Source organism: Triturus cristatus, chromosome 2_2 (assembly GCF_964204655.1).
Source record: "Triturus cristatus chromosome 2_2, aTriCri1.1, whole genome shotgun sequence".
NCBI lineage: Eukaryota > Metazoa > Chordata > Amphibia > Caudata > Salamandridae > Triturus > Triturus cristatus.
This window is the reverse complement of record NC_140582.1, coordinates 203,394,495-203,420,252: the sequence shown is the minus strand read 5'-3', so window position 1 is coordinate 203,420,252 and position 25,758 is coordinate 203,394,495. Positions and strand designations below refer to the sequence as shown.

The 25,758-nt window shown below is 42.9% G+C and overlaps 1 protein-coding gene across 2 annotated transcripts in view; it reads left to right on the top strand.

Annotated features, from left to right (window-relative positions):
* Positions 1-25,758, top strand: part of LOC146862017 (broad substrate specificity ATP-binding cassette transporter ABCG2-like) — a 319,514-nt gene that overhangs the window by 252,758 nt on the left and 40,998 nt on the right. For both annotated transcript variants that reach the window (XM_085641178.1, XM_085641179.1), the window contains exons 12-14: positions 6,515-6,639; positions 15,234-15,388; positions 22,312-22,401. In XM_085641178.1, the coding sequence (XP_085497304.1) occupies positions 6,515-6,639; positions 15,234-15,388; positions 22,312-22,401 (370 nt within the window). The remainder of the gene's footprint in view (positions 1-6,514; positions 6,640-15,233; positions 15,389-22,311; positions 22,402-25,758) is intronic.

The window sequence follows — 25,758 nt, the reverse complement described above, 5'->3', positions numbered from 1 at the left end:
ATTTCATTATGCAAAGGAATTGAAAAGGAGTAAAGTGGGGCTGAAGGAGGAACATAATGAGACTTGTGTGGTCACTAATAAGTTCATATTTAGTACGAAGAATGTAGCACCGGGAGTACAGGTAGATGTAAGAAAGAAAAATTGTTACAGGTGCTGCAGTGTGAGACACATGACAGAATCAAATGCATGCCCAACTACAAAGGCTGTGTGGTTTAAGTTTAGGTCATATTTCATGGGTATACAGGATGTAGGCTGGGGCAGTGAAAAACAAAGTGGGAATGTGCTAGGAAGCCAAAAAGAGGAGACATCTGATTCCGAATCCAACAACGATGTGGAAGTAATAGTAGTTTGTGATGTAAACGTGTACAAAGGCAACATGGATAGTGAGAAAAACATTTATCATCCTCCGAGGTGTGTGCTGAAAGTAAACAGGAGTTAAGATAATATGATATGTGGCAGATTCATGTTCACCTTTTACCTTTGTGGACAGTGTGACTTGGAAACATTAGGGGGACTTTGTATTGGTTCTCACAAATGTGAAACCGATGGAATACTGCAGGGAAAAATTACCTGCAGTGGGGTATTTCAAGACTACTTTGGAATATTGAGGCATAACAGCTGTTGGGAAGGTGTATGTAGTTGAAATTGGGAGAATATTGTTGGGATGCAAAGAGCAACATGAGTTGGGAAGTTTACTTGACCCAGATCACTCAGACCAGGTACTGCGTATGGAAGATGAAGTGGTCAGCAAGTGGTGCTCATAATTTCCCAGGGTGTTTCCTGAAAAGTTGGGCTGTTCTATAAATTTGAGCACCGCCTTGTGTTGAAAAAGGGAGCGATGCCAAAGGTACACAAGGTTCGTACCATGCCTGTAGTGTTGCATGAACAGTTGAGAGAAAAGCTGAAGCGATTGTGTGAAGTATGGGGGATTGAGCCCATTGAATCTTCGGAATGGCTCAGTCCCATTGTGTTGGTTCACATACCTAATGGCAAGCTGTGGATGGGTGTGGATCTCCGAGACCTCAACAACAGTATTTGGGTTGACATCCTTTACCCTGAATTGATGAAATGCTGATGAGTGTGAAGAGCGCCAAGTATTTTACCCCACTATATTAGTCAAGTGCATACCACCAAGTTTGTTTGCAGCCTCAGTCGAAACATTTGACATCTTTTGTAACTCCTGAAGGGGCGTTTCAGTTCATCCATATGCTGTTTGGTCTAGCCTCAGCATCAGCAGCATTTCAAAGAATTAAACAGGGAATCCTGAGTGGTGTAACCAATGTCCTATGCTTCCAGGATGATGTCTAAATTTGGGGTGCCAATAAAGATCAATATAACTCAGTGTTGGAGAAGGTGCTGAGGAAGTTGGAGGATTCAGGTTTGATGATTAGTTTGAAGAAGTGTAAGTTTAAGGTGAGAGAAACAGAATATATGGGGCACATGTTGTCGAATGAAGGAGTAAGACCGAAGATGAAATTGGTGGAAACTGTAGAAAAGGCACCTCCACCAGTGAATAAAGATCAAGTACGGTATTTTATAGGTCTTGCACAGTACTCCAAATTTGTGGAAAGTTTTGCAGAGAAACTGCAAGAATTGAGCATTTTGATGAAGAGGGGAGTGGAATATCAGTGGACGGATATGTGTCAAAGAGCGTTTGACAATCTAAATCAGTAAAGCAGTTGCTTTGAAACCTTTCGATCTGTAAGATAAGATAATCATTGTTGCTGATCCCCGTGAACATAGACTTGGTGCAGCATTGATGCAGTTGAGAAATGGTTGTGAGAGAGGGGTGGCTTTTGCCTCATGTACAAAGGGTACATATTGTATGGTTGTGAAGGAGGCGTTAGCATGTTGGAGTGTTCATCATTTCAAAATCTTTGTTCGCGGGACATATTTTATGTTCCGAACTGATCACAAACCGTTAATTGATTTGTTTTCCGCAAAAGATGCAGGGAGAGCAACTCCATGAACTGCCAATTGGCTCTATCACTTGCAGAATTACACCCATTGAACCAGTAGAGTTTCGCCGGAGGCCGTGGGAAAAAGTAGTAATGGATGTAAGGGGCCCTTATGGTTGTTTGGGTGATGATGATAGTGAACATGGAATTGTAATGATTGACTACTTTTCCAAATGGCCGTAGTTAGCTTTTTTGAGAGTAGTGAAGGACTTTCAAGTCTTTTAGTGTGCAAAAAAGTGTTTAAACAAGAAGGTTACCCTGGTGAAATTGTGACAGACAATGGTCCACAGCTGTTGTCAAGGGAATTCACAGCTTTCCTAAAAAAAAAAGGGCATCAAACATCATAGAACTGCAGATTATCATCCCAGTGAAAATGGTTTGATGGAGCGCTTTAAGAGGGTAGAAGGAGAGAGTTTTCAACTGGCCGTGGTTGCCGGCCTAGTTTGAAGGAGAGGGGTACAAAATGTTGTGGAGTTTTCGTACTACTCCACATTTGGTTACTGGTGAGCCTATTTTTTTTCTTCTAAAAGGTTGGGTGCCGTGCTCGACGGTTGTCCCATCTTGGATTCAGAAGACAACACATCCTAAATTTGACAAATGCGATGTGAGAGAAAAAGTTAAAGATTATCAAGCATACTATGCGCAAAGACACCATATAAAATTGTAGGTTGTGTAAGAGTGTGAAGGGAGGTGATTGGGTTCGAGTGAGACTTGTTAACTAGAGAAAAGGCATGTCAAAATGGTCACATCTCATGAGGGTGTGCCGAGCAAGAGGTAACGTATGTCTTCCAGATGGAAAGTGGTGGAATATGAGAAAAGTGTTGGTGTGCAGTGATTTAGAATATGATGCGCGGAGGTGCAAAGAGACTTCTAAAGTTTCTGAGAACCACATGGTGAGTGAAAGGCAAGTTGGCGTTAAAATGTGTATTGCACCAGTAAGCCAGTAAGAACTCGTATAATAGTAATCACACATTGTATTTGTAAATGAGTTAAAAATGAACAACAAAGCACAATGCAGTTTTTTAAATAAGTTCAAAATTAAAAAAAAAACATAATGCACTTTGTTTCCCATATGATGCTGTAAAGATGAATGTTTCTAATCCATTTTTAGGTTGAGCATTCAAGACCTCATGTATATACTTTAGTATATACTTATATGTGTATGTACTTTTTGGGATCTGGAGATCAGCCCTAGGACTTGTCTGCTTCCGCTTAGGGACTTTTATTTCTGTTCAACTGCCTCTATTTAACTGTCTTGATAGAAAACGACTAGTAGAGGTCAGTAAAATACCAGAATTGCTTTCTACGTGTTCAACTGGCTCTATTTAGCTGTCTTGATAAAAAACAACCAGTAGACGTCAGTAAAATACCAGAATTGCTTTCTGCTTAAGAACTTTCTTTTTTTTATTTTTCTGGCAACTGCCTCTATTTAACTTTCTTGATAGAAAACGACAGCAGAGGTCAGTAAAATGCCAGAATCACTTTAGCATTCTCTAGATTCCAGTCCATAGAAATTGTCTTCCACAAGCACCCTTAGGCAATAATATTTTTTTCAAATCTTGTATTTTCAGTGACGTGACCATGAAGGCCCTGATTTTATATTAAAAACAGAGTTTAGGACTAAACCATTTGCCGCTGAAAGGCAATATTTCTCTCCATGTGTTCCCATACCTGGAGTGTCAAGCAGTTTGGTGCTTACTTTCCCTCCATGTTAAAGAACAGTAGATGTTTCAGCACCCAGGTTAGTGTGCTGCATAGCTAAATACATATAAGGCCCCAAAGGTGAGACCGATTGAATTGCATATGCTTGTTAATATGTAAAGTCACTTTTGTTGCCTGAATATTTCTGTAATGTTGATATGTTTCTATTTCTGGTAAAGGACATAAGTTGTAGTGTTTTCATACTGTTTGTCACTGTTGGGATTCTGTAGTGTTCTAATGGGATTCTAAGATAATTCTAGAGAGAGGACAGTTGAAGAACAGGCAGGATGATCTGCCAGGGGTTGTATTAATTGATCATAGATAAGCACCTTTATCTCCTCTTTGGCCATGTCGCTTTGTAAAAAAGAGGACTTATGGATGACAGGGAGGCCTGCTCCCTTGTTATGTGTTCAGTCCACATAATGGATGAAGTAAGCTGTGGAAAGAAGGATGTCTGCAATGTCTAGGGGTGTGGAGATGATCCATTGATTCTGTAATGAAGAGGGCGTGAAGCTTGTACCAAATGATGTATGTGATGTCTGGTGCATGGAGTACTGCAGAGTGGTAGTGGGCATTATTTGAAATTTGTGTTCTGAAGTTTGAAGGTGTATGGTAGTTTGTGTGATATGAGAGGGTGTGTATGTGTTCTGAGAATAATGTGTGTGTCTGTCATCTTGGTGTAAGTGTAATTGTGGGGATTGGCAATATGGGTTTCCGGGTGAGCCTATGTAGGTTTCAGTGAAACAGGGTTTCTGGCCCAAGTCCGTTCGTGCCCCTAACAGACCCAAACAGGCAAAACCAGCATCTGTGTTCACCCTTTGCTGGGGGCACCTGGATGGTGGAACTCCTGGAGTAGTTAACTGAAGTAAGGAGAAATCTGGTAGTGATGTCCATTCCTGTGCAGATGGATGATGGCAAACACAATGATGTCACTTCTTGTGCGGATGGGTGATGGGAAACAAAGTCCTCTTACCTGCTTCTTCTTGGACTAACCAATGTTAGACTCAGAAATAAAAGCAGTCAGACATACACAAAAAATCTAAAAGTTGCTAAAGGTACAACCACTGTGATGTTGAAGTGACACCTCACAGGAGCAACAGTTGGACTCCTACTGTGTACTGAGATTCTCACCAATGGTGCTTGTTTAAGGTTCACGGAATGAGAGATCTATCTGTGGTGTGGGATACTGGAGATGTAATCCCAAATGTATTTATTCTTCAACAGAGGCCCACAATTAAGAAACCCTCACTCAAAGAAGTCCCTAAAAGGGTTCGGGAACCTAAGGTGATTGTGTGAGTGTCAAGTCCTCAAGGAATTAAAAACATATTAGTTTAATGCCTGTCGCCTTTAATGGAAGTTGCATCCCTGCAAGTTAAAAACCAAGGACACGTATGAATTTCAGCATGTTTTTTGCTTGTACACTGATCGGAGATGTCTTGAGGAATGTAGGGCAAATTAGTGTAGTGTGGGTGTTTCGGAAAAACACCTAAACCAAACCTAATTCACTCATACCAGGTTCCGGACTTCCAGTGTACACTGATCAGGTTTTTGAGGCATGAGAAAAGGGATATTCATCCAGAGGGTCCCTCATGATGGGGGGCTGTCAATAAAGTTAAATTGCCGCCGATTGGTCCAGCACACAATTAAAAGTCTCTGAAGCAGTGATAACCTATTCAAAGACTATAATAGTGCCACCTAATATAACACTTATTTTTCTTACTGTGTCACTAGTATATGGCAAAGGGGTGAAATGTGCCCTATACCTATGCCAATACACAGGCAATTGAAGTAGTACACATGCACAGCACCATTCAGTGAGACTAAATAGCTATGGTCGATGAATTTGACTATTTAATGAGCACATCACGGTCAGTGGAAGGAGGCAACTTAAGTCAACAAATTGTTTCAACTAAAACGCTAGATTGGAAAAACGTTTAGCACTACAGGCAGATGCATTAATTTGGAGTACAATGTATTAGCTCTTTAAGACCTAAAAGTATGTCCATACGATTAATACCCAGGCTTGAAGACATACATGCATCGTTGTTCACATCTCCTGCCCCCATTCTCTACTTTTCCTCACAATAACTCTTAACATTTCTTCTCATTATATCCACGAGAGGCCACTCTCTCTTCTCCATTTTCCTTTCCCTGTGTATTCCTACCTTTTCCTAGATTCTCAGATTATAACCATTTTCTTCAGTGTATTCCTGATCCTGTTTTTTTAGTTGGTTTTCTCTTATGGCACTTGTTTAGAATCTTGTTTTGATTTGATTGTAAATAAATAGCTATCATAACATTTGTGTGAAGGGCTGTAGAGCGTGGTAAAGTTGCACTGTAGAAAAATGGAAATAAATAAAAACAGACAGCCATAGGTTAACAGTTCCTGCGTTGATATTTATTGTGCAATTTCAATTCAGAGGGAGGTATGACTCCATGCAGCCCAGCAACCCTGTGCAGATGGACTACCAGGTCACTGGTTACCTGGGCGAACACCCACAGAGGCTCCACTGACATTAACAAATTGGTTCTCAACTGTAGATAGGACTGGGGAACTGCAGGTTGGGTGGGGTTGGAGTGCCACTAGTTTATGACATTCCTCCCACTTCGCCACAACCCAGTTGAGACCCTAAGTTAGCAAAATATATTGTTGGAAGGAATTTTTGAGGCCCAAGGCCTTAATGGCTGTAAACCTAGGCTGTATCTTTATTTTATAATGGACTTCATCAGCATAAACACTAATACTCATCACTCAAACACATTCTTCTTCACACGTCACAGAGTGCATGCAGTTAAAGCCAAACTTTTTTATCAAATCAAAAATTAACATTTTTATTTTTGTGTTTTGAATTTAGACATGAGTACATCAGCGGGTATTATCGGCTCTCTGCATACTTTGTTGCCAAAGTACTTGCTGATTTAATACCCATGAGAACTCTGCCAAGCATCATCTTCACCTGCATTGTTTATTTCATGATTGGTAAGTATGATATTGTGTATAGAACAAACAAAAAAAGCTTCCCTTGCTATGTTCATCTACAAGTATGTATAGTGAGCTTACATTTGGCATATGAGATTTCTCAAATTTTTAGAAAGCTTTTTTTGTTCTGTGTTTGGATAATTTGAGTGTGTGAAGTTTGGAAACTTAATTTTCACGCTCTTTGAGAAGGTTTTTAAATAACATTTAAAAAAACATGAATAAGAAAATATTAAAAAATATGTTTTTTTGAGAGAAAAGCCTGGCAAATTCTCTGTTATGAGACTTTTCTTAACAAAATATACTTTTACAGGAAACTTTGCCTTCAAGTAAAGTTGTGTAAATTCCACACATTTCTTAACCTCAATAAAGTGCAAATCCGAGATTCTGGTAATGTGTCGAACAGTGGTTCTTAACCTTTTGATTTCTGTGGACCCCCCACTTAATCATTTACTGGAATCTGGGGACCCCCAATGAATCACTATCAGAATCAGGAGATGCCAAATGAATCATTACTAGAAGTCGAGGACCCCTGTCTTAAGCAATTTCGATGATTTGAACCCCAAAACAATACATACAAATCAGAAGAAAGCAGTCAACAAACAAATACACAAATTATTAAATATATTATTTAATACACAAATGTAAAACAATAAAAAATAATCATTTTAATGGGAAGGGTTGGGGCTTTTCTAAAGTCATATGGGGCCACTGATTGTCAATACTTCATTCTGTTTGTTGCATTTGCACTAATCCCGCAAATAAATCTATGGACCCCAACTTAATTTTTATCCTCAAATTTCTTCTTATTTAGGAACATTTAAAATTCTTCAGTTTTACATGTTGCTTTTTTATTCACATACACTTCATTAATCTGTTAATATATAATTTTATAAGCAGCCATGGCCCCCAGTGGTTCCCAGACAATAGTTTAAGAACTACAGGTGTGGAATTCTGCAGTTTGCAATAACCTATGCTGTCAGTTAGTTGACATGAGTCTATTCTGGAATAAACATGGGGTTTTCTCTTTTTTTGCTATTTGAATATTTTTTTCTGTGAAGTCCTATCTTGGTCCATATAAAACACTTTTGTCTTTCTCTACTCGTCCAAGAGACAGGGTGGAATACTTGAGCTCTTAGGGACAGGCAATGGTGGGGTAACGTCTAAAGCATTGAGAAGAGGAGATTCTACCCATTTTCCAAAGATGCATTGGTGAAAAATATACTCTCTTTTCAATGGAAATAGCTGGAGCTCCACCAAAATCATCAACATGGCCCCAAGGTCACTGTTCACCATGTGCCTCCCCACAGGTCCATGTGGCCTCAAAAGTATTAAAGAAATGGGACGTTGCTTGAACATCCCTGTTTAATTTGGCGGGATATAATGGCTTGTTGTCAAGCTGCATGGGTCTTAGGGCCAGATGTACTAAGAATGTAGTCCATAAAAGTGGTCGCAAATTGAGTACCTACTTTTACCAAATCCATTCAGTTTTTGCAAACTGACCTATATACTAATAGGTCTGTTCTTAAAAACCCAATTCGTAGTGGATCGCAATTCACCTACCTCATTATATTTATGAAGTAGATTGCAAATTGTGATCACTGTGAATATCATCCATCAGGCATAGTGGCCTGCTAAGATCAGAAGAACACCATGTCTGGGATTGCTTTTTAAATAAAACAATTAAAAAAGTTAAATCCCTTTTCCTTAGAGGAAAAATTAGTATTTTTTTAAAAAGAAAAGTGTATCAAAACAATTGTTAAAAGTACGCACTGATCTCATAGACCACTACCTGCTCCTAAGAAAATGTTTATGGATCATTCACAAAGGGATTTTCTGTATGCAAACAGGTTACTACCTCCTATGAGATGTTGGTAAAATATAAACTGTTTTGCGACTGAATTTCGTTGCAAAACAATAGTACATACTATGAGAGATTGGGTTGTTGATTCACTGGGGTGTAAGCCCTGGTCAAGCAAGATTCACAATACCTTGTAGATTGAACCACAAAAAGTCAATAAAGTAATCAATGCTTAACCTAGGTAGTTTGGCACAAAATGCTTAACTTAGAGGCCATGCATAAAGTATTTATGCAGCTCACAAGCGGTAGTACAGTGAAAACACAGCACAAGAAAAGTCCCAAACCAATTTAGAACAAGCATTGGCATAGCCAATAGGTCTCGCTTTGGGGACCTTCTAAGTATTTAGTTATGCAGCACAATATCCTTGGTGCAACCACATCAACTGTTGCGTGGCTAAACACTTAGAAGGTCCCAAAGGCGAGACCTATTGGCTATGCCAGTGCTTGGTGTGGTTGTGTGTGTGGTTGTGTGTGTGGGTGTGGTTGTGTGTGTGTGTGGGTGTGGTGTGTGTGTCGCTGTGTGTGTGGTTGTGTGTGTGTGGTTGTGGGTGTGGTTGTGTGTGTAGTTGTGGGTGTGGTTGGGTGTGGTGGGTGTGGTTGTGGTTGTATGGGTGTGGTTGTGGGTGTGGTTGTGGGTGCGGTTGTGTGTGCGGATGCGGTTGTGTGTGGATATGTGGTTGTGTGTGGTTGTGTGTGTGTGTGTGTGTGGTTGTGGGTGTGATTGTGTGTGTGGGTGTGGTGCTGTGTGGGTGTGGTTGTGTGTGTGTGGGGTTGTGTGGGTGTGGTGTGTGTGGGTGTGGGTGCGGTTGTGTGTGCGGGTGTGGTTGTGTGTGTGGATGTGTGGTTGTGTGTGTGTGGTTGTGTGTGTGTGGTTGTGTGTGGTTGTGTGTGTGTGTGGTTGTGTGTTTGTGGCTGTATGTGTGGTTGTGTGTGTGGTTTTTGTGGTTATGTGTGTGGTTGTGTGTGGGGTTGTATGTGTGGTTGTGGTTGTGTGTGTGGTTGTGTGTGTGGCTGTGTGTGTGTGGTTTTGTGGTTGTGTGTGGTTGTGTGTGTGGTTGTGTGTGTGTGTGGTTGTGTGTGTGGTTGTGGGTGTGGTTGTGTGTATGTGTGGGTGTGGTTGTGTGTGTGGTTGTGTGTGTGGTTGTGGTTGTGTATGGATGTGGTTGGGGGTGGTGGGTGTGGTTGTGGTTGTGTGTGTGGTTGTGTGGGTGTGGTTGTGTGGTTGTGTGTGTGGGTGTGGTTGTGGGTGCAGTTGTGTGTGCAGATACGGTTGTGTGGATGTGTGGTTGTGTGTGGTGTGTGTGTGGTTTTATGTGTGGTTGTATGTGTGGTTGTGGTTGGGTGTGGTGGGTGTGGTTGTGCGTGTGGTTGTGTGTGGGTGTGGTTGTGTGGTTGTGGGTGTGGTTATGGGTGTGGCTGTGTGTATGGTTGTGTGTGTGGGGTTGTGTGTGTGGATGTGTGGTTGTGTGCATGTGGTTGTGTGCATGTGGTTGTGTGTGTGGTTGTGTGTGTGTGGTTGTGTGTGTGTGAGGTTGTATGTGCGGTTGTGGTTGTATGTGTGGTGTGTGTGTGGTTGTGTGGTTGTGGTTGTGTGTGGGTGTGGTGTGTGGGTGTGGTTGTGGGTGTGTGTGTGGTTGTGTGTGGGTGCAGTTGTGGTTGTGGGTGTGTGTGTGGTTGTGTGTGTGGTTGTGTGTGTGTGTGTGTGTGGTTGTGGTTGTTTGTGGTTGTGCGTGTGTATGGATGTGGGTGTGGTTGTGCATATGGTTGTGTGGGTGAGGTTGTGTGTGTGGTTGTGTGTGTGGTTGTGTGTGTGGTTGTGGGTGTGGTTGTGTGTGTGGTTGTGTGTGTGTGTGGTTGTGGATGTGGTTGTGTGAATGTGGTTGCGTGTGTGGTTGTGTGGTTATTGTGTGTGGTTGTGGGTGTGGTTGTGTGGGGGGGTGGTTGTGTGTGTGGGGGTGATTGTGTGTGTGGTTGTATGTGTGGTTGTGTGTGTGGTGGTTATGTGTGTGGTTGTGGTTGTGTGTGTGGTTGTGTGTGTGTGGTTGTGTGTGTGTGGGGTTGTATGTGCAGTTGTGGTTGTGCGTGTGGTTGTGTGGTTGTGGGTGTTTGTGGGTGTGGTGTGTGGGTGCGGTTGTGGGTGTGTGTGTGGTTGTGTGTGGGTGCAGTTGTGGTTGTGGGTGTGTGTGTGGTTGTGTGTGTGGTTGTGTGTGTGGTTGTGTGTGTGTGTGTGTGTGTGTGTGGTTGTGGTTGTGTGTGGTTGTGGTTGTGGTTGTGCGTGTGTGTGGATGTGGGTGTGGTTGTGAATATGGTTGTGTGGGTGTGGTTGTGTGTGTGGTTGTGTGTGTGGTTGTGGGTGTGGTTATGTGTGTGGTTGTGTGTGTGGTTGTGGATGTGGTTGTGTGCATGTGGTTGCGTGTGTGGTTGTGTGGTTATTGTGTGTGGTTGTGGGTGTGGTTGTGTGGGGGGTGGTTGTGTGTGTGTGGTTGTATGTGTGGTTGTGTGTGTGGTGGTTGTGTGTGTGGTTGTGGTTGTGTGTGTGTGTGGTTGTGCGTGTGGTTGTGGGTGTGGTTGTGTGTGTGACAGTAATACTAAAAGCATCTCAAAATAAAGGAACACAAACATAGAGTTTGTGGAAAGAGAAAGCACATTGTAAGTCAAACAGGCACAGCAAAGCATTAACACAGCAACAAAACAAACAAGATCACTTAGCGAAGACTGAGTGCTGATAATGGATACACACAGCCCATCATCTTAAGAGTTTGATTGCAGCCAATGTGCACTCAAACCTGCCCCCTCCTTGTGAGTTGCACCCCATATTTCATGAGTTGTAACTGCTGCACCCACCATAGCGCTTTGAGATCTAAAGCGCTACATAGGTGTAATCGATTAACCAGTCGCCAACATGCTGTGCTTTTAAAGAAAATGTGCCAAAAGTTTCCAGCTTCCTCATCATGTCCTCATGAAAGCGCTAAGGAAAGGACTCCCTGAATGGTGCAATGGACATGAAGCAGCCGCTGTGATCAGAAATAAACACTGTGAACGTTGTCCAGTTTCACAGTAACATTTCCTTAATGTTCTTTAAGTCACAAAACAGTAATACTAAAAGCATCTCAAAATAAAGGAACACAAACATCGAGTTTGTAGAAAGAGAAAGCACATTGTAAGTCAAACGAGCGCAGAAAAGCATTAACACAACAACATGTTCTTTGATGTTTGATGTTCTTTGAACGAGAACATCAAAGGGGTGCTGCGAAAGTGATCGCGGGCGAAAGTGAAAGTGATCGCGGGCGCTTAATGAGCATGACGAGGTTTGCCAGCCTCGGCTCCTAAGCGCGCGCCCGCGCACATGCACTGTAGCTGTAGGCTGGCCATGGTAGCATTTTTTTGAGCCCTCACAAAAAGTCTCACCAGATCAGCGGATGCGCTGGGTCAGGCGAGACCTAAAAATAGGGTGGATTTAAAAAAACATATTTGACACCCAAACAACAGAAATCTAATCAGGAGAACCATAGTTATGAGTTTTTTAAGTTTTTAGGAAAAATCTAGTGCCTAAAAGACCAAATTGCCAATCACGGACATCTAGTCTTGGGAGACCGGGTCAATGTCGAAATTATATGGCCGATCACAATCAGGGTCGGACTGGGATCGAAAACCAGACGGGTCGTATGTAATTGCCAGGGCTCGAACACTGCTGCTGCTGCACTTTTGTTACAAGGGGTCAAAACCGCCCCCTGCAACAAAAATGGCCCCTACCGGTACAGAACCGGCCCCCACCCTTCCAGCCGACCATGGAAACGCTCGGTGCCCGCTACGGCCAGTCCGGCCCTGACCGCAATGGAGCACGGTTTGGATAAAAGAAGTGGATGGGGCCCAGTCTGCGATTACCTTTGAACACTGAAGAAATTCTGAGAAATACGAGAAGGTATAGTTCAGCGGGGCAAGGCTGCTGGAGGTGTCAGAGGAGGGAGCGTTGTCATTGGATGGCCTTGATGTGAGCCTGCGGTGAAGATTTCTACATTCGAACTTAGTCGCCGAAATGGAAGTCAAAAATCTCCAGCCAGACGAAGCACAATGCGATTGCTGAAAACCGTTCCTCAAGGTCGTATACCCCTTTGCAAAAGAACGCAAAAAAGGATTTGATGCAGCAGGGAAGAATGTAGCAGGAGAAGTTGCAAGGTCAATCTGACCGGCGATGCACTTTGGGCGGGTAGGGGAGCAGGTTGGTCCAAGTCTCCTCCTGGTTCTCAGAGCACCTTTGGTCCAAAATTTGTCAAAGTCCTCAGTTTTGGTTTTTGATGACGTGGTCTCCTTTAGCACCACAACCAAGGGTCCAGGACTGGTGGGACACCTATTGGGGGTTCAGCACTCACTCAGACTGGGTCCATGTTTGGGTTCAAGATGGTGAGAGCCTTTTATATCCTCATTGTTCTGAACAGGAGGCCAGCAAACGGATGTATGACGTTACAACGCATGCTGTTACAACGCATGCTGTTACAACGAAAGTTTTACAACGCGAGTGCATTGACAACGCAGGACATTACAACGCAAGTCTTTACATCGACTTGCACTAGATGGCGTGCTAACATTAAAAAAGTGTAATTTACTATTCCAACTCCAGTCCACGTAACAGTAGGGAAGGTGTTGGGATAGTAAACTACACTATTTTTAATGTTAAGACGCCATCTAGTGCAAGTCGATGTAAAGACTTGCGTTGTAATGTCCTGCGTTGTCAATGCACTCGCGTTGTAACAGTTTCGTTGTAATGGTAGTGTGTTGTAAAAATTGCGTTGTAAAGGTTGTTCCCCCCAGCAAACTTGCCCTTAGAGTCACTTCTTGTAGTCCTGGGTGCAGGTGAAGATGCAGGGCTCAGCAGCAGGGCTGGCCTTTGAAAGTTCAAGGCAGTCTCCAGGCAGCAAAGCAGTCCTTCCAGGTACAGCAGCAGTCTGCCTGAGTGCACAGCAGGTAACAGCAGCAAGCAGTCTTCTGAGAGTCCTCGCGCAGGTCTAGTAGTGAACTGAAGAATTGGTGTCTGAGGCCCTATATTTACACCCTGGTGCCTTGGTTCTGGGAGGTGGGAGAAGCTTCTAGACAGTGGTTTGGAAGTGCATGGAATCTCCTGGTTTCCCTGCCCTGGCTCCATGCTGGCTGTAGTGATAATTTGAGGTCCTTGGGTCCTTTTTGTGCAGACAGAGCACAGGATGTTCAGTTGTAAGTGAGGCTGTGCTCATCTCCACGCTCCCTCCTGCCAGCAGATGGCCCATTCAGGCACAAGTAATCCCTATACTGTGTGACTGTCTGGGAGGAATTAACAAAGTCTAACTGTCAGTTGCAACTAGACATGGAAACAAAGACAGGCTACACACAAAAGGGCTAAGAGCAGGAAAATGCAACTTTCTAAAAGTGCCATTTGCAAAATTGTAATAAAAAATCTAACATTCCCATTAAATAGGATTTATTATTACAAGCCAAACAGTAGTGAAAAACAAATTTGGGAGTTTTTCACTACCAGGACATGTTCAATCTGAACGTTTATGTCTGACTTTTTAATTCCATAGCATCATGCCCCATGGACCACCTAGGGCCAACTTTAGGAATGACTCATTTGTAATAAAAGGGGAGATTGAGGTTTGGCAAGGGGATTTTGATGCTTAGTTGACATGGCAATTTAAAACTGCATTCAGGCTGCACTGGCAGTCCTGGGGCATGTTGTAAGGTGCTACTTAAGTGCATAGCACAATGACTCCTGCAGGCCTGCTGGTAGCATTTAATTTACAGGCCCTGGGTATATGGTATACCAATCTACAAAGGACTTATAAGTAAATTAAATATGCCAATTAGGTATAAGCCAATTAAACCTATTTTATGAAGCGAGAGCACAAGTAGTTTAGCACTGGTTAGCATTAGTAAAGTGCACAGAGTCCTAGGGCTAACAAAAACAAATTCAGCAAAAAGTGGAGGGAAAAAGCAAAATGTTTGAGGGGGACCCTGCAAAGAGGGCCAGGTCCAACAAATACCACAAGGAATCACTATTTGAAAGGGACGCCCAAAACGCTCCCCTTCCAAATAGCAATTCCTTATGATTTTCTTAACCCATTTAGATATTCCGTAGCATGTTTTACTGAATCGCAGTGTATGCGACATGTGATAAGAAAATGCATTAGTACACCTGTCCCTTTGTTTCTGCTTGACACCTTGGAAGGGTTTTCATTGCTGCCGGACTTGCTTTGTTTAGTCCGGGAAAAACACTATGTTCTGGGAGCAGAACAAGATTTCCCTTTAAATCCCAGCACTTGCAATATGTTGTGTCGTTCTGTGTAGTTCAGGAACTTGGCGATAAATGTCATTGGTATTGCTCCCAGAGGGGCATCGGTGCCGGTGAATAATTGCCTCGCTTCACCCCAAAACCCTTAGATAGCTCCTCTTTGTCACCCAAGATGCAAAAAAGAGTAAAGGAAATTCATCCACAGGGCATCTTTTCTAACAGGTAATTAATATTTCCACCTCGAGGGCAGGCACTACTATTAGAACAACTGGTAGAAACGTTGTTATATCACTGAAATAAGAATACAAACATATTGTCAACTGTTTCAAATGATAGTCTAGCTAAGGAATGAGTCACCTGGCAAATATTGTTTTCTGTAAAACTAGCCAATTTAATTTTTATCATATGAGTATTTTAGGCAGGCACCTCTATTAGAAGATTATACCTGTGCCATTAACATCTATTCTTTCATAGGGTTAAGGAAAACTGCTGGAGCCTTCTTTACCACAATGTTCACAGTTATAATGGTCTCCTACACAGCCACTTCCATGGGGCTTGCGATTTCTGCAGGACAGGACGTGGTCTCAGTGGCTAACCTTCTCATCACCGTCTGCTTCGTCTTAATGCTTGTGAGTTCTGATCAGATATACCTTCTTCAGATCTTATATATATTATTTCCCCTGTTGATTTTTCAGACTGCTACTTACAACCTCTATAATGCATCTAAAAGTGTGGCTAATATTAAATGTTATGAGATAGAAGTAAAGTGTATTGAGCACTTGCTCTCACATCTAAATCACTGGTAGTGCAAAAATGGGTATAAAATGGTTTGTTCCATTTGTGCACTGCCAGCAGATTCTACCTAAGGCACAAATAAAAGTCTGTGTCCTCCCAAGTAGCTATACACAAATAAATGTATGCTCCTTTGTATGTGTTTGTGTGGAAGACCTGTTTGGGGCTACATTACCATGATGGTCAAACTTTGGGAATTATTTTACCTGCTGTCCCACCACACCTGTGCTTCTCTCGCCACAGTTAGAAGTGGGGTCCCACTGTCAGCAGAGCTGGGGGTCCGTCCACCACAAGACATGTAAGGCATGGCAGTTATGGGCAGGCAAAATGGAGAATGGCTCTGACATACAGGGTGAGAAATGTATGTGCATTGGATCTAATTTGCATAGTGGATGTTGTCAACATTGTGCCTGCTTGTCAAACCTTCAGTGCCGTGTGGTGGCCGCATTCACAGTACAGAGATCCCTGCCAAGCAGGTGGGAAATCTGAATTAGGTGGATAGGCCAGCGCTCCCTGCCGGCCTCAAATGACCCTGTTGTTCATCTCTAGAGGACTCCCTGAGTTTAACCAGTTTGTTTTTATCCACATTTCTCTTGCAGCATCGGCAGCTGGGCTGGTGTGATCCCTTAGGTCCCAAGAAACACAGGGCTGAGAGAGAAGGATGTTCATATCTGGATAGATAATTTGTAACCTCTTGTGCCTCGTTCTGAGGCAGGCATTTTAGATGTGCGAACAGCTAAATGACGACTGCAAAAAGAACGCCCGCCCCTCATGCCACCACAGTCACAGTTAGGGCAGTGCGTCTGCTCCACAGAGAGTTTGGTGTCACATGGTTCGCTGTTGCATCCCTCCTTCTGTCCTTAAATGGCCATTCCCTCACCTCTCAAGTGAAGGAGAATGATCTCCAGGACTCAGTGTCTGAATGAAACCACCACCTGGCCCGCCTTGTGTATTCGTTCCTTTGCCTCTATTATTGAGAATGGAGTTGTTTCCAGATATCCCGACACCTGTGGAAATTCAAAGCTCTTTGTGTTTCAGAGGTAGTGCAGGCGGGAGAGATGTACAGAGACATATTCCTGCTTTATCTCACAGCCTGCTGTTCTGATGCTGAGCCCTTCGCTTTCTTTTCTTCTGCTTGCTATGCTTATCAGATAGACATGAGGGCTGTGCAAACAGCCATTCACCCTGCGATGGGCAAGGTGCGAGCCGTGATGCCCTCCAGCAGTATTGCCTCTTGGCTCAATGGTGAATACATAGGAGGAGGAAGGCCAGTGTTTGGATGCTGGTCTGTTAAAAGACGTCAACCTTTCATTGCTAAGGTTGATGAGAAAGGCTGTTTGTGCAGCTCTAAAACACTTTGGGAAACAACTTTCTGATTTGTTTTTCCCTAGCCCGCCCAAATGCTTACTCCGAATGATTATTCAGGTGCAAAAGCACCCTTTGGGCCCCTCCAGGACAAAGCTCCAATAAAGAGAGGGAAATCTATTGATTTGATTCAAATCCATTTCAAACCTAACGGAGTGCATCAGACCTTCTGCTAGGTGGCCTCCATGACCAGGCCGAGGGTCTTCCTGATTCTCGTCCTAAATTAACAACTTGACTCCAAGCCCGAAAGAAAAGAGGACAACACAGATGAAGATTCAACCTGAGCCTTGACAGAGGGGATTAAAAAGGGCCCAATGCTGACATCTGTTTGGTGGAGCTAGGAGAAAGTGGAGATGTGAGAAAAAGCCACAGTAGTTTGACACCTCATTCATTTTGCTGGAAGAGAGGAGACCGCAGGAACTGGAAGACTTATTTGACACAGATGGCCTCCACGATCCACAGAGTGGTTGTAGGAGAGTAGGATCTGCTTCACATGGATACCCCCACTTTTTTGCTGGTGTTTCACTGTTTTTCGACCCTGCTAATCAGGACCACAGCCTAGATGCTTCCTCTCTAAAATGGTTTCCATGTACATTAGGTACATATCTAATTGTATTCTGGAGTGCCTTATAAGCCCCTAGTATATGGTATACTCTGTACCTAGGGCATAGGTACCTCAGAGGCCTACCAGGGGCTGCGGCATGTATTCTGCCACCCCTGGGAAGCACTTCAAAATGACACCACAGGTCTGCTACTGCAGCCTGGGTAAGGGTGTGCTTGCACCCCTTACTGTGGTATAGGCTACCTATATCGCTACCTTATACAGACACATATAAACCTATAAGCCACTCCTATGGCAGGTCTTGACAATCCTGAAGGCAGAGTTCTTGGTTTTATGTGAGAGGGTGCCCAAGCATGAGCTGAGCCCCTCTGCAGCATTCGGAAATACTTCCTTATGGCTGTTCTGTAATACAGCCATACCATATATTCTTAAGTGCATTATAACCTCGCGGTAAAGGCTAACTTTGGCATGGCTGCATCAAAACATGTTGTGTTGGGTGTCAAACACTGTGGAATACTGCCCCCCCGCCAGTCCTGGTGGCGGGGGTAGCATTCCACCCTTCTAGAGGGAGAGACATGTTCATACTGGCTAAACCCGGTTAAAACTTTCCAAAGCCCTGGCATCACAAAATGGATGCCACTGCCACAGACACGGGTCTGGCCTCCTGCTGCTGGGGGAAACTCCAGCAGGGGAGGCCTGGACAATAGGTTTCCTGTCACAGGGAGGTGTAACCACCTCCCCAGACAGGCAGTTGTGTATTGGGGCAGGGTGGGTGCATTCAGAGAATGCTTTTGAGACACTGCCTGGGGCACACAAGGTGTCCCCGTGCATAGCCCAGTTCAAACCGGTTGCAGGGGCACTCAGCACCTGCTCTGGCGTGAAACTGGACAAAGGGGAAGGGGTGTAACCACCCCCACCCCAGGTCCACCCATAGGTGGGGCCTTAGAGTTAGTCCATCCCCTAAACTTAGTATAAGTATAGGAATCCAGTCCCTAGGACTTTAGATTACCCTGGACGAACCTCTGCAACATATATCCTGGACCTTCGACTTTCTATCACGACAAGAAGACGGTAGAAATCTCCCTTGGGGTCAAGGAGTGACTCCCCTGCTTGGCAGGCACCAAAGAAGCAACTGACTGGTCTGCAATACTGAAGCTTCTGCCAGACGCCGAAGTCTCTGCATCCCCAGAGGTGGATTTCCAGACTTCACCGAGGCTACCCTGAGTCCACAGCAAAGCTGAGGCCCGGGGCTATCGTGGGTAATGTGGAACCATGACCCCTGGACACCGCAAACTTTTGCAGCAACACTACCTTCCTGGTCATCCTCGAAGTTGTGCTTTGGGCTCCAAGTAGCCCCAGCCTTGAGCACCTCTTGCATCAAAGATTGTTGGCCTCCACTCCACGAGTGACCCGTGGGCTAGCTTCAAGTGTGACTGCTTGAGGCTCCTTTGCGATCACTAGCCCGTTGGCTAGCAGGTCCCCACGAAGGCAACTCCACTTCTGCTTGGGCTTTTCTGGTTGCTCCAGACCTGCTCTTACTTTCCTTTGCTGGATGAGTCCATCAGACCTTGCTGGTCTACACCGCAGTCCTTTCTCTGATTCCCTGTGACTTGCCGTTGCCAAGGCTTGTTAGGTCCTTCCTGGTCGCCGACACCGCAGCAATCGACAGACTTTGTGGGACAGCTCAAATCCAGCTCATGGACTTTGTCGACGCCTCCTGGACCTCGTGGCTGAAAAGTCAAGACACCCATCAACTCACCTGAAGCACCCGACATCTGTGGGCATTGGTCCATCCTGCCCTAGGTCACTGGCAAGTGACCCAGACTCTGTCCCCTCTGCTTTCAGGTTCCTTACATCCTAGATCCAGGCTTGGATCTCTCTGGACACTTCTCCTCTTCACGGCAGCAGCAGTTCTTTGCAGGCTTCCATTGGAATCGACGACGCGACCCGAAACCAAAAGCCACCTATGCACCCGGCTTCCCTGGGTGAGGTAACTCGAGTACTCCGGTGCTCTCGTGGGTGCTAACCCTAGAACTGTCTAAGTCCAAAAGGGTTTGGTCCTGACTCGTTTAGAAGTGTCCCTAATCTTTAAAATTACAACCGCGACATTCCCCATAGAAGATAATAGGAACCCGCGGTTGTGTTTTCACACTGCGACGGCTCCCGTGGGTCCCCTGTGTCACCGCCTTGGGTGGTTCCTTGGGGTCCCAGCGATTCTAGAGGCAATAGGCCTAGAGCCTATTACAGTTGTGGTTCTTATACCACTTTTTTAGTATATGGTTTGGTACGCCCCTAGGGCCCAAACGTGTATTTGTGCTTTTACTGATGCTTTTAAACACTTGTAACTAAAGTACTTTGAACTCTAGTCTCATAAAGAGACTAGAGGGGTGTGTTATCTTAAATACATATATTTTTAATATATACCTGGTGTGGTTGTCTTTTCATTTGATCATTCAAGAGATTATAGACTGGTAAAACAAGCTGCTTTACATTCCTTCAAGACTTAGCCTGAAGGCTGCTCTACATAGCTACCACTAGGATAGCTTTCACATAAGGTTGTCTTTAACATATCACCATAAGGGGTTGTTTGGACTGATACAAGGTGCCCACTAGAACTAGTGGGCATATATAGCATATATCAGGCCACCTTCTCACAGTGGTCACCTTTACCCAAGTTGGTTTCCTGTGTGCTGTACTGACATCTCCACAAGTCTCTAGAGAGGTCATGGAACCTTTAAGGGCAGCATATCCTAGATCCTTAATGGAAGCAAGGTTTCACTCATCCTGGAGTTGCCATCTAAATGTTCACATACATGGGCACATTTCCAAAATGTTCAGTTAAAAAGATTAGCAGTTCTTGGTGAGCATGCCAGGTCAGATTGTTGGACTTGTATGGGCTGCTCCCAAAAAGTTTGGAAATTGTCAAGTTACAAAAGGAAGCCAATTTACAAAATTATTCAGAGATACTCCTGAGCTGGTCATAATGTGCCTTAGGTCTTGCTGGGGAACGTAACGCCACCATTTTAATAAAAAAGAGGCTTCGTTCAGATGTGAGTAGGTCTCAAATAGCCTCACCAGAAGATCGATCTAATGCCCAAGGATGCCACTTTGAAAATGCTTTTGTCAAAGGTTGAAGCAAGTTCGCATTCACTGCACTCAAGGTAATGTAAACAATTCACACGGTCTTGTCCTGTAAGATTACTGGAAGGGCAAGACATGTCAAGAGACTCTTTCAGCGACAGCCAAATATTAGGTCGACAGAGAGCAAAGGCACCTAGTAGAGGCAGAGGTTGGTAGGCCAATAGGAGCTTTAATATCTTCTTCCCGTTGAGAATCAGGTCAGTTTTGCCAAAGCAGCCCATCCGAGCACAGGAACATTTGTAGCTGAACTTTTCTAGGCGGAAGAGTTTTTTGTTTTTTCACAGATGCCGGGGGAATAATGATTGATATGTGGGTCCTACAGTTAGTTTGAGCCTTCAGAATAGAATTCGACTAAAATCCTCTTGCAACCCGTAGAGTTGAGATGCAGTCACTTTTCCCTGGACAGAAGAATATAGTTGATGAATAGATTTTAGAGCTAGATGCCAAATGGGCTATTTGTCAATCCCTTTTGAACGCTTCTAGGGCCTTTAGTGAACTTTTCTTGGTAAATAACAGGAAGGGCTGTTGCATTGTGAACTCCTCTAGATAGGCCATCTTGGACAGCTATGTGCCAGTCAATGTTTATCTATTTAGCGAGCATAGTATGGCAGGCAGGTTTTGCATAGATTCAGATTGGCTGGCCACCGGGGTGTCAATACACCCAGCAGTAGGATAGGAATAGAGTGGATCATGTATTCGAGAACTAGTGAGTAATCATAGTCTTTCTTGGAAGGAGTTGTCACCCAAGTTACCCATTTTGTTCTGACTGATTTCCTGTAGGAGTGATTCAAATTCCAAGCACTGAATTTTGGCTGGAAGGATGCTCCACTGACCGAGTATCTAGCTTCCCCATGGCACTCTTAATTGTGTGAAGTTCATTGTCTGAAGATATTAGAGCAGATAATGGGACCCATTTGTCCTAGAAAGACTAAACTGCTGTAGATTCCGTTTGGCAACCTTTTTTCCCAGCATCTTCAATTACTTTTAACAAGATGGGTCCATCAGTTCAAGCAGGAGACTTTCCTAAATATTTTTCTTCTTAGATCTGATTCAACTGCAAAATCTTTGGCATCAAAGTGACGTTCATCAGTTTTGTCAGGAAGCTGATTTGAAGGTATCATGAGAGACAGTGTTTCAACAGAAGCTGCATTTAAGAAGTTTTATTTTTAACCTGTCTCAGAAATTGCCTTGGTGGGTATTAAAACAGCATAATTGAGGACTCAAGTCCTGACAGAGAATTTAAAATTTCCTATCTAGTTTGTAAGATATTACATTTCTATTAAGGACATGGAAGCAAGTGTTGTTCTCCAGTCCCTAAACTTGGACGGTTTTTTTCAACTTATTCTGTGCCTTCCCCATTAAAGGAATTGTTAATTGTTACTGTCATCTTAGGGGGATCTGGATATGGAACCACAACACAACTCTGTAATTAAAAGTTAGCCTCACAGCAAAGAAATAGGCGGTGAGGATTATGAAAGAGGCATTTCTCGAACTGAACTATGACTGGTGGGTGCTGTCTGGGGCACATGTTGTTTGTAGTTTATTTCCCTAGTGGTCTGGGGAAAGTGTTTTTATTTATGGTTATTTTCTGCTATGTTTAAATTAAAGCAAATTACAATCCATTAAGGTGCTGGACTTAGATCATTAATCAAAGGGAATCTAATTGTTGACCTTTTTTTCTTTTCTTCTCAGCTTTTCTCTGGCCTTCTTGTTAATTTGCCATCTATTATGGGTTGGCTGAACTGGCTGAAATACTTCAGTATTCCTCGATATGGCCTAGGAGTAAGTGGAACATTTCCCTCTACAATAGTTATGCTATTATTTTTGTTACGTTATTCTACTATCGTGAAGAACATGTCTAACACCAAAGTATATTGTTGGTGTGCCACTCTATGGTATGCCACGCCACATACTGCAGCTCTTCATCAATCAACCACACTCCACTCTATTGTATGCCACTCTTCTCTTTGTCACTCCACTCTATATCACTCTACACTATGCCACTCTACTCCATTCTACGACACTCCACACCACTCTACGCCTTTGCACTGTGCGCCACTCTACTGTAGTTTGACCACTCGACTTTATGCTACTGTACTGTATGCTACTCTACTGTGCAACACACCACTATACACCATTTCACTCTGAGCCATTATACTGTATGTTACTGCATTCTGCACAACTCTCCTCCCACCCACTCAATTCTACGCTACTGCACTGTATGCCACTATTCTACTCTGCACCACTCTACGCCACTGCGCTCTATGCTACTGCATCCTGTGCAGCTCTACTCTGCACCATTCCACGCCATTGCACTCTACACCACTCAACTTTCCACTGCTCTACTCTAGGCTACTATACTCTATGCCACTGTACTCTGTGCCACTGCACTGTACCCTGCTTTGCACAATGCCACTGCACTCTACAGCAATCTAATGCAGTATTCATCACTCTTCTCATTACACTCTAGGCCACAGTACTCTACTTTGCACCACTCTACGCCATTCTACTCGATGCCACTCGACTGCACTCTACGCCACTGTGCTCTACTCTGCCCCACTATATTCAAAGACGCAGCACTCTGTGCCACTCTACTGTACCCCACTCCAAATCACTATACTCCACCCCACTGTACGTTACTTTACGCCACTCCACTCTATGCCACTCACCAAGAAATTCTCATGGAAGTACCCAGTACTATTCAGATGTAAATAAATGTATACCTCTAAAATAATTAATACCAAAATAAACAACATTATATGACTGGAAAACAATTTTTCCAAACAAAAAAAATAGAAATTTAATGAACAAAACAAAGGTTGGGGATTGGCTATAGTTAGGAAAATGTAATTATTTATTTGTATACAAAACAACTTAAACTACACACACATTGGAAATTCGAAAGTCATAGGTATACATTACAGTTATAATTTGCACACCACCCAAAACTTAATATTACTTGTGCCCCTCCGTACATTGTGTTGTGAACTTGCTAGGCAGACTAAATGAACTGTAACTCATGCCTTCTCCATTCACCTCTAGGATTTCATATTAATCACTGATAGAATGTTAATTCATACCTTTCACTAAGCACTCATGACATCTCAAATGACATCAGTTATAAAAACACTGTGCATGGTAGAGGGGCGAGTTATAGTTCATCAAGTCTGCCTAGCGAGTCTTACCATATAAACTGACTGCCCCAGTCTAGGTATAAGCATGTCTTGCCACACTTGAACACATGAGGCACAGGGCAAATATAGAACATTGACTATAACCGATATCCCCCATTGCTTTGTGGTCCGCAAACAGAAATTAGAAGGAACAAAGACTTTCCTAATAAAATAGCATTATTTAGTAATATTTTAAACTGCTACTAGAGACTCTGTTTTTGGAAGCAATAGGGATTTACGAATAAAACTCACAGGAGGGAAAAATAATCAATGTACATTATTGAAAGTATAATTATTGAAGACTAAGAGGCTTATTCACAAACTTATAGTATGTTTAGCAGTACTAACAATAGAACTACTAAAGTACTACAATGCTATTCGCAAACCCACGAGTGTAACTCTCCACCTAGTCTTATCTTTTTTTATTGGAAGATTCTTACAAAGGTAAGTTTACTACTGAGTAGTTAATGTGGGAGGTACCAGCTGCAGTAGTTGAAAAACAGGACGTTTTTACTAGACAGTCATTGGAGTTCACAGAGAAGTAAGGTAGGGTTATGGTGTTGGTAGGATGAGGTTTCAGGAGGGACATGCACCCACCCACAAAAGGGTAAGCCCATTCCTATTCGCAAACTGTGTTTTTAAAGTCACTATAGCCAAAAAGAGACCCAGAAAAGTAGTAAATTAGTCTGACTCAGAATTGAAGTTAATTCACACCACGAATGGCCAACCACTGGTACTGCAAAACCCTCCCTTAGACAATATTGGTGATAGCAACTTACATTTTTTTTTTTACATTAAATCAAAATATTTAAAGTCGTTAAAAATAGATACACGTATAATTTACTGTTAAGGAAAAAATCCAAAAATAATATATTACTTTTAATAATTATTAAGTCATAATCAAATAAATATCTTTCTTTACTTTAGGAAAGAAATTTAATTTTCAATTTAACTTTAGAAAAACTTTTTTAATTTAATATATTTTAATTAATTAGAGTTTAATAGCGCTGCAGTTTTTTTCTTTTCCTTTACCTTTATAATAATATGTACATTTTATGTACATAAATATTTACTTTAACAATATTTTTGCTACTTTCTCCAAGTTTAATAAATATTTTTACATTTCCATATACTTTACCATCTCTAGAGTCTCCCTATGCTAAAGTATAGGGAAAACTAAAAAAGTCCTACATCAATGATTTTCTATGGGATGGTGTTGCAGTACCAGTGGTTGGCCATGTGTGGTGCTGAACTTACTTCACCTCTGAGCTGGAGTAATTTACTACTGTTTTGGGTCGTGTCCATTTTTAGCTGCAGTAACATGAGAACTGCAGTTTGTAAATAATAATGGGCTTACTTTTTTGTGTGTGGGTGCAAGTCTATCCCTTAACCCTATCTAAGCCCCTCGTACTTCTCCCTAAACCCTCCGATTTCGTAGCAAATGTGCTCCTTTCTTCCAGCCATTCTCCCTAATTCCTCCCACACTTACTTCGAAGTCATAAACATACATGTGTGAGGATCTCCCTACAGAGAATTCTTACACTCATAGGTTTGTGAATAGTATTTTGTAGTACTGTTCTACTAAACATACTGCAAAATACAGTTTGCGAATATGTCCCATTTTGAATAAAACACTTTTTTCTATCACAAACAAACTAATTTATGTGTTTTCCCCCAAGGATCACATATTAGGTTGATAAAGAATGTTGCACAAGCTGAATATTTTGTTTCAACACATTTAATTGATTTTTGTTGAAAAACAATACACCAGACATATGCACAAATAACCGTATCAACCAACATGTGCCAGACCAACGAAGCCCTTCGTTAAAGAGTACAGGATAAACAGTGGCATACCACACTGATCATACCTTCTTCCTGCCTCCAACCCCAGGTGACATTGCAGACTGTATAAATTTTATGTATTTTTCCATATTTAAAAATAAATACATAAAGGAAATAGATT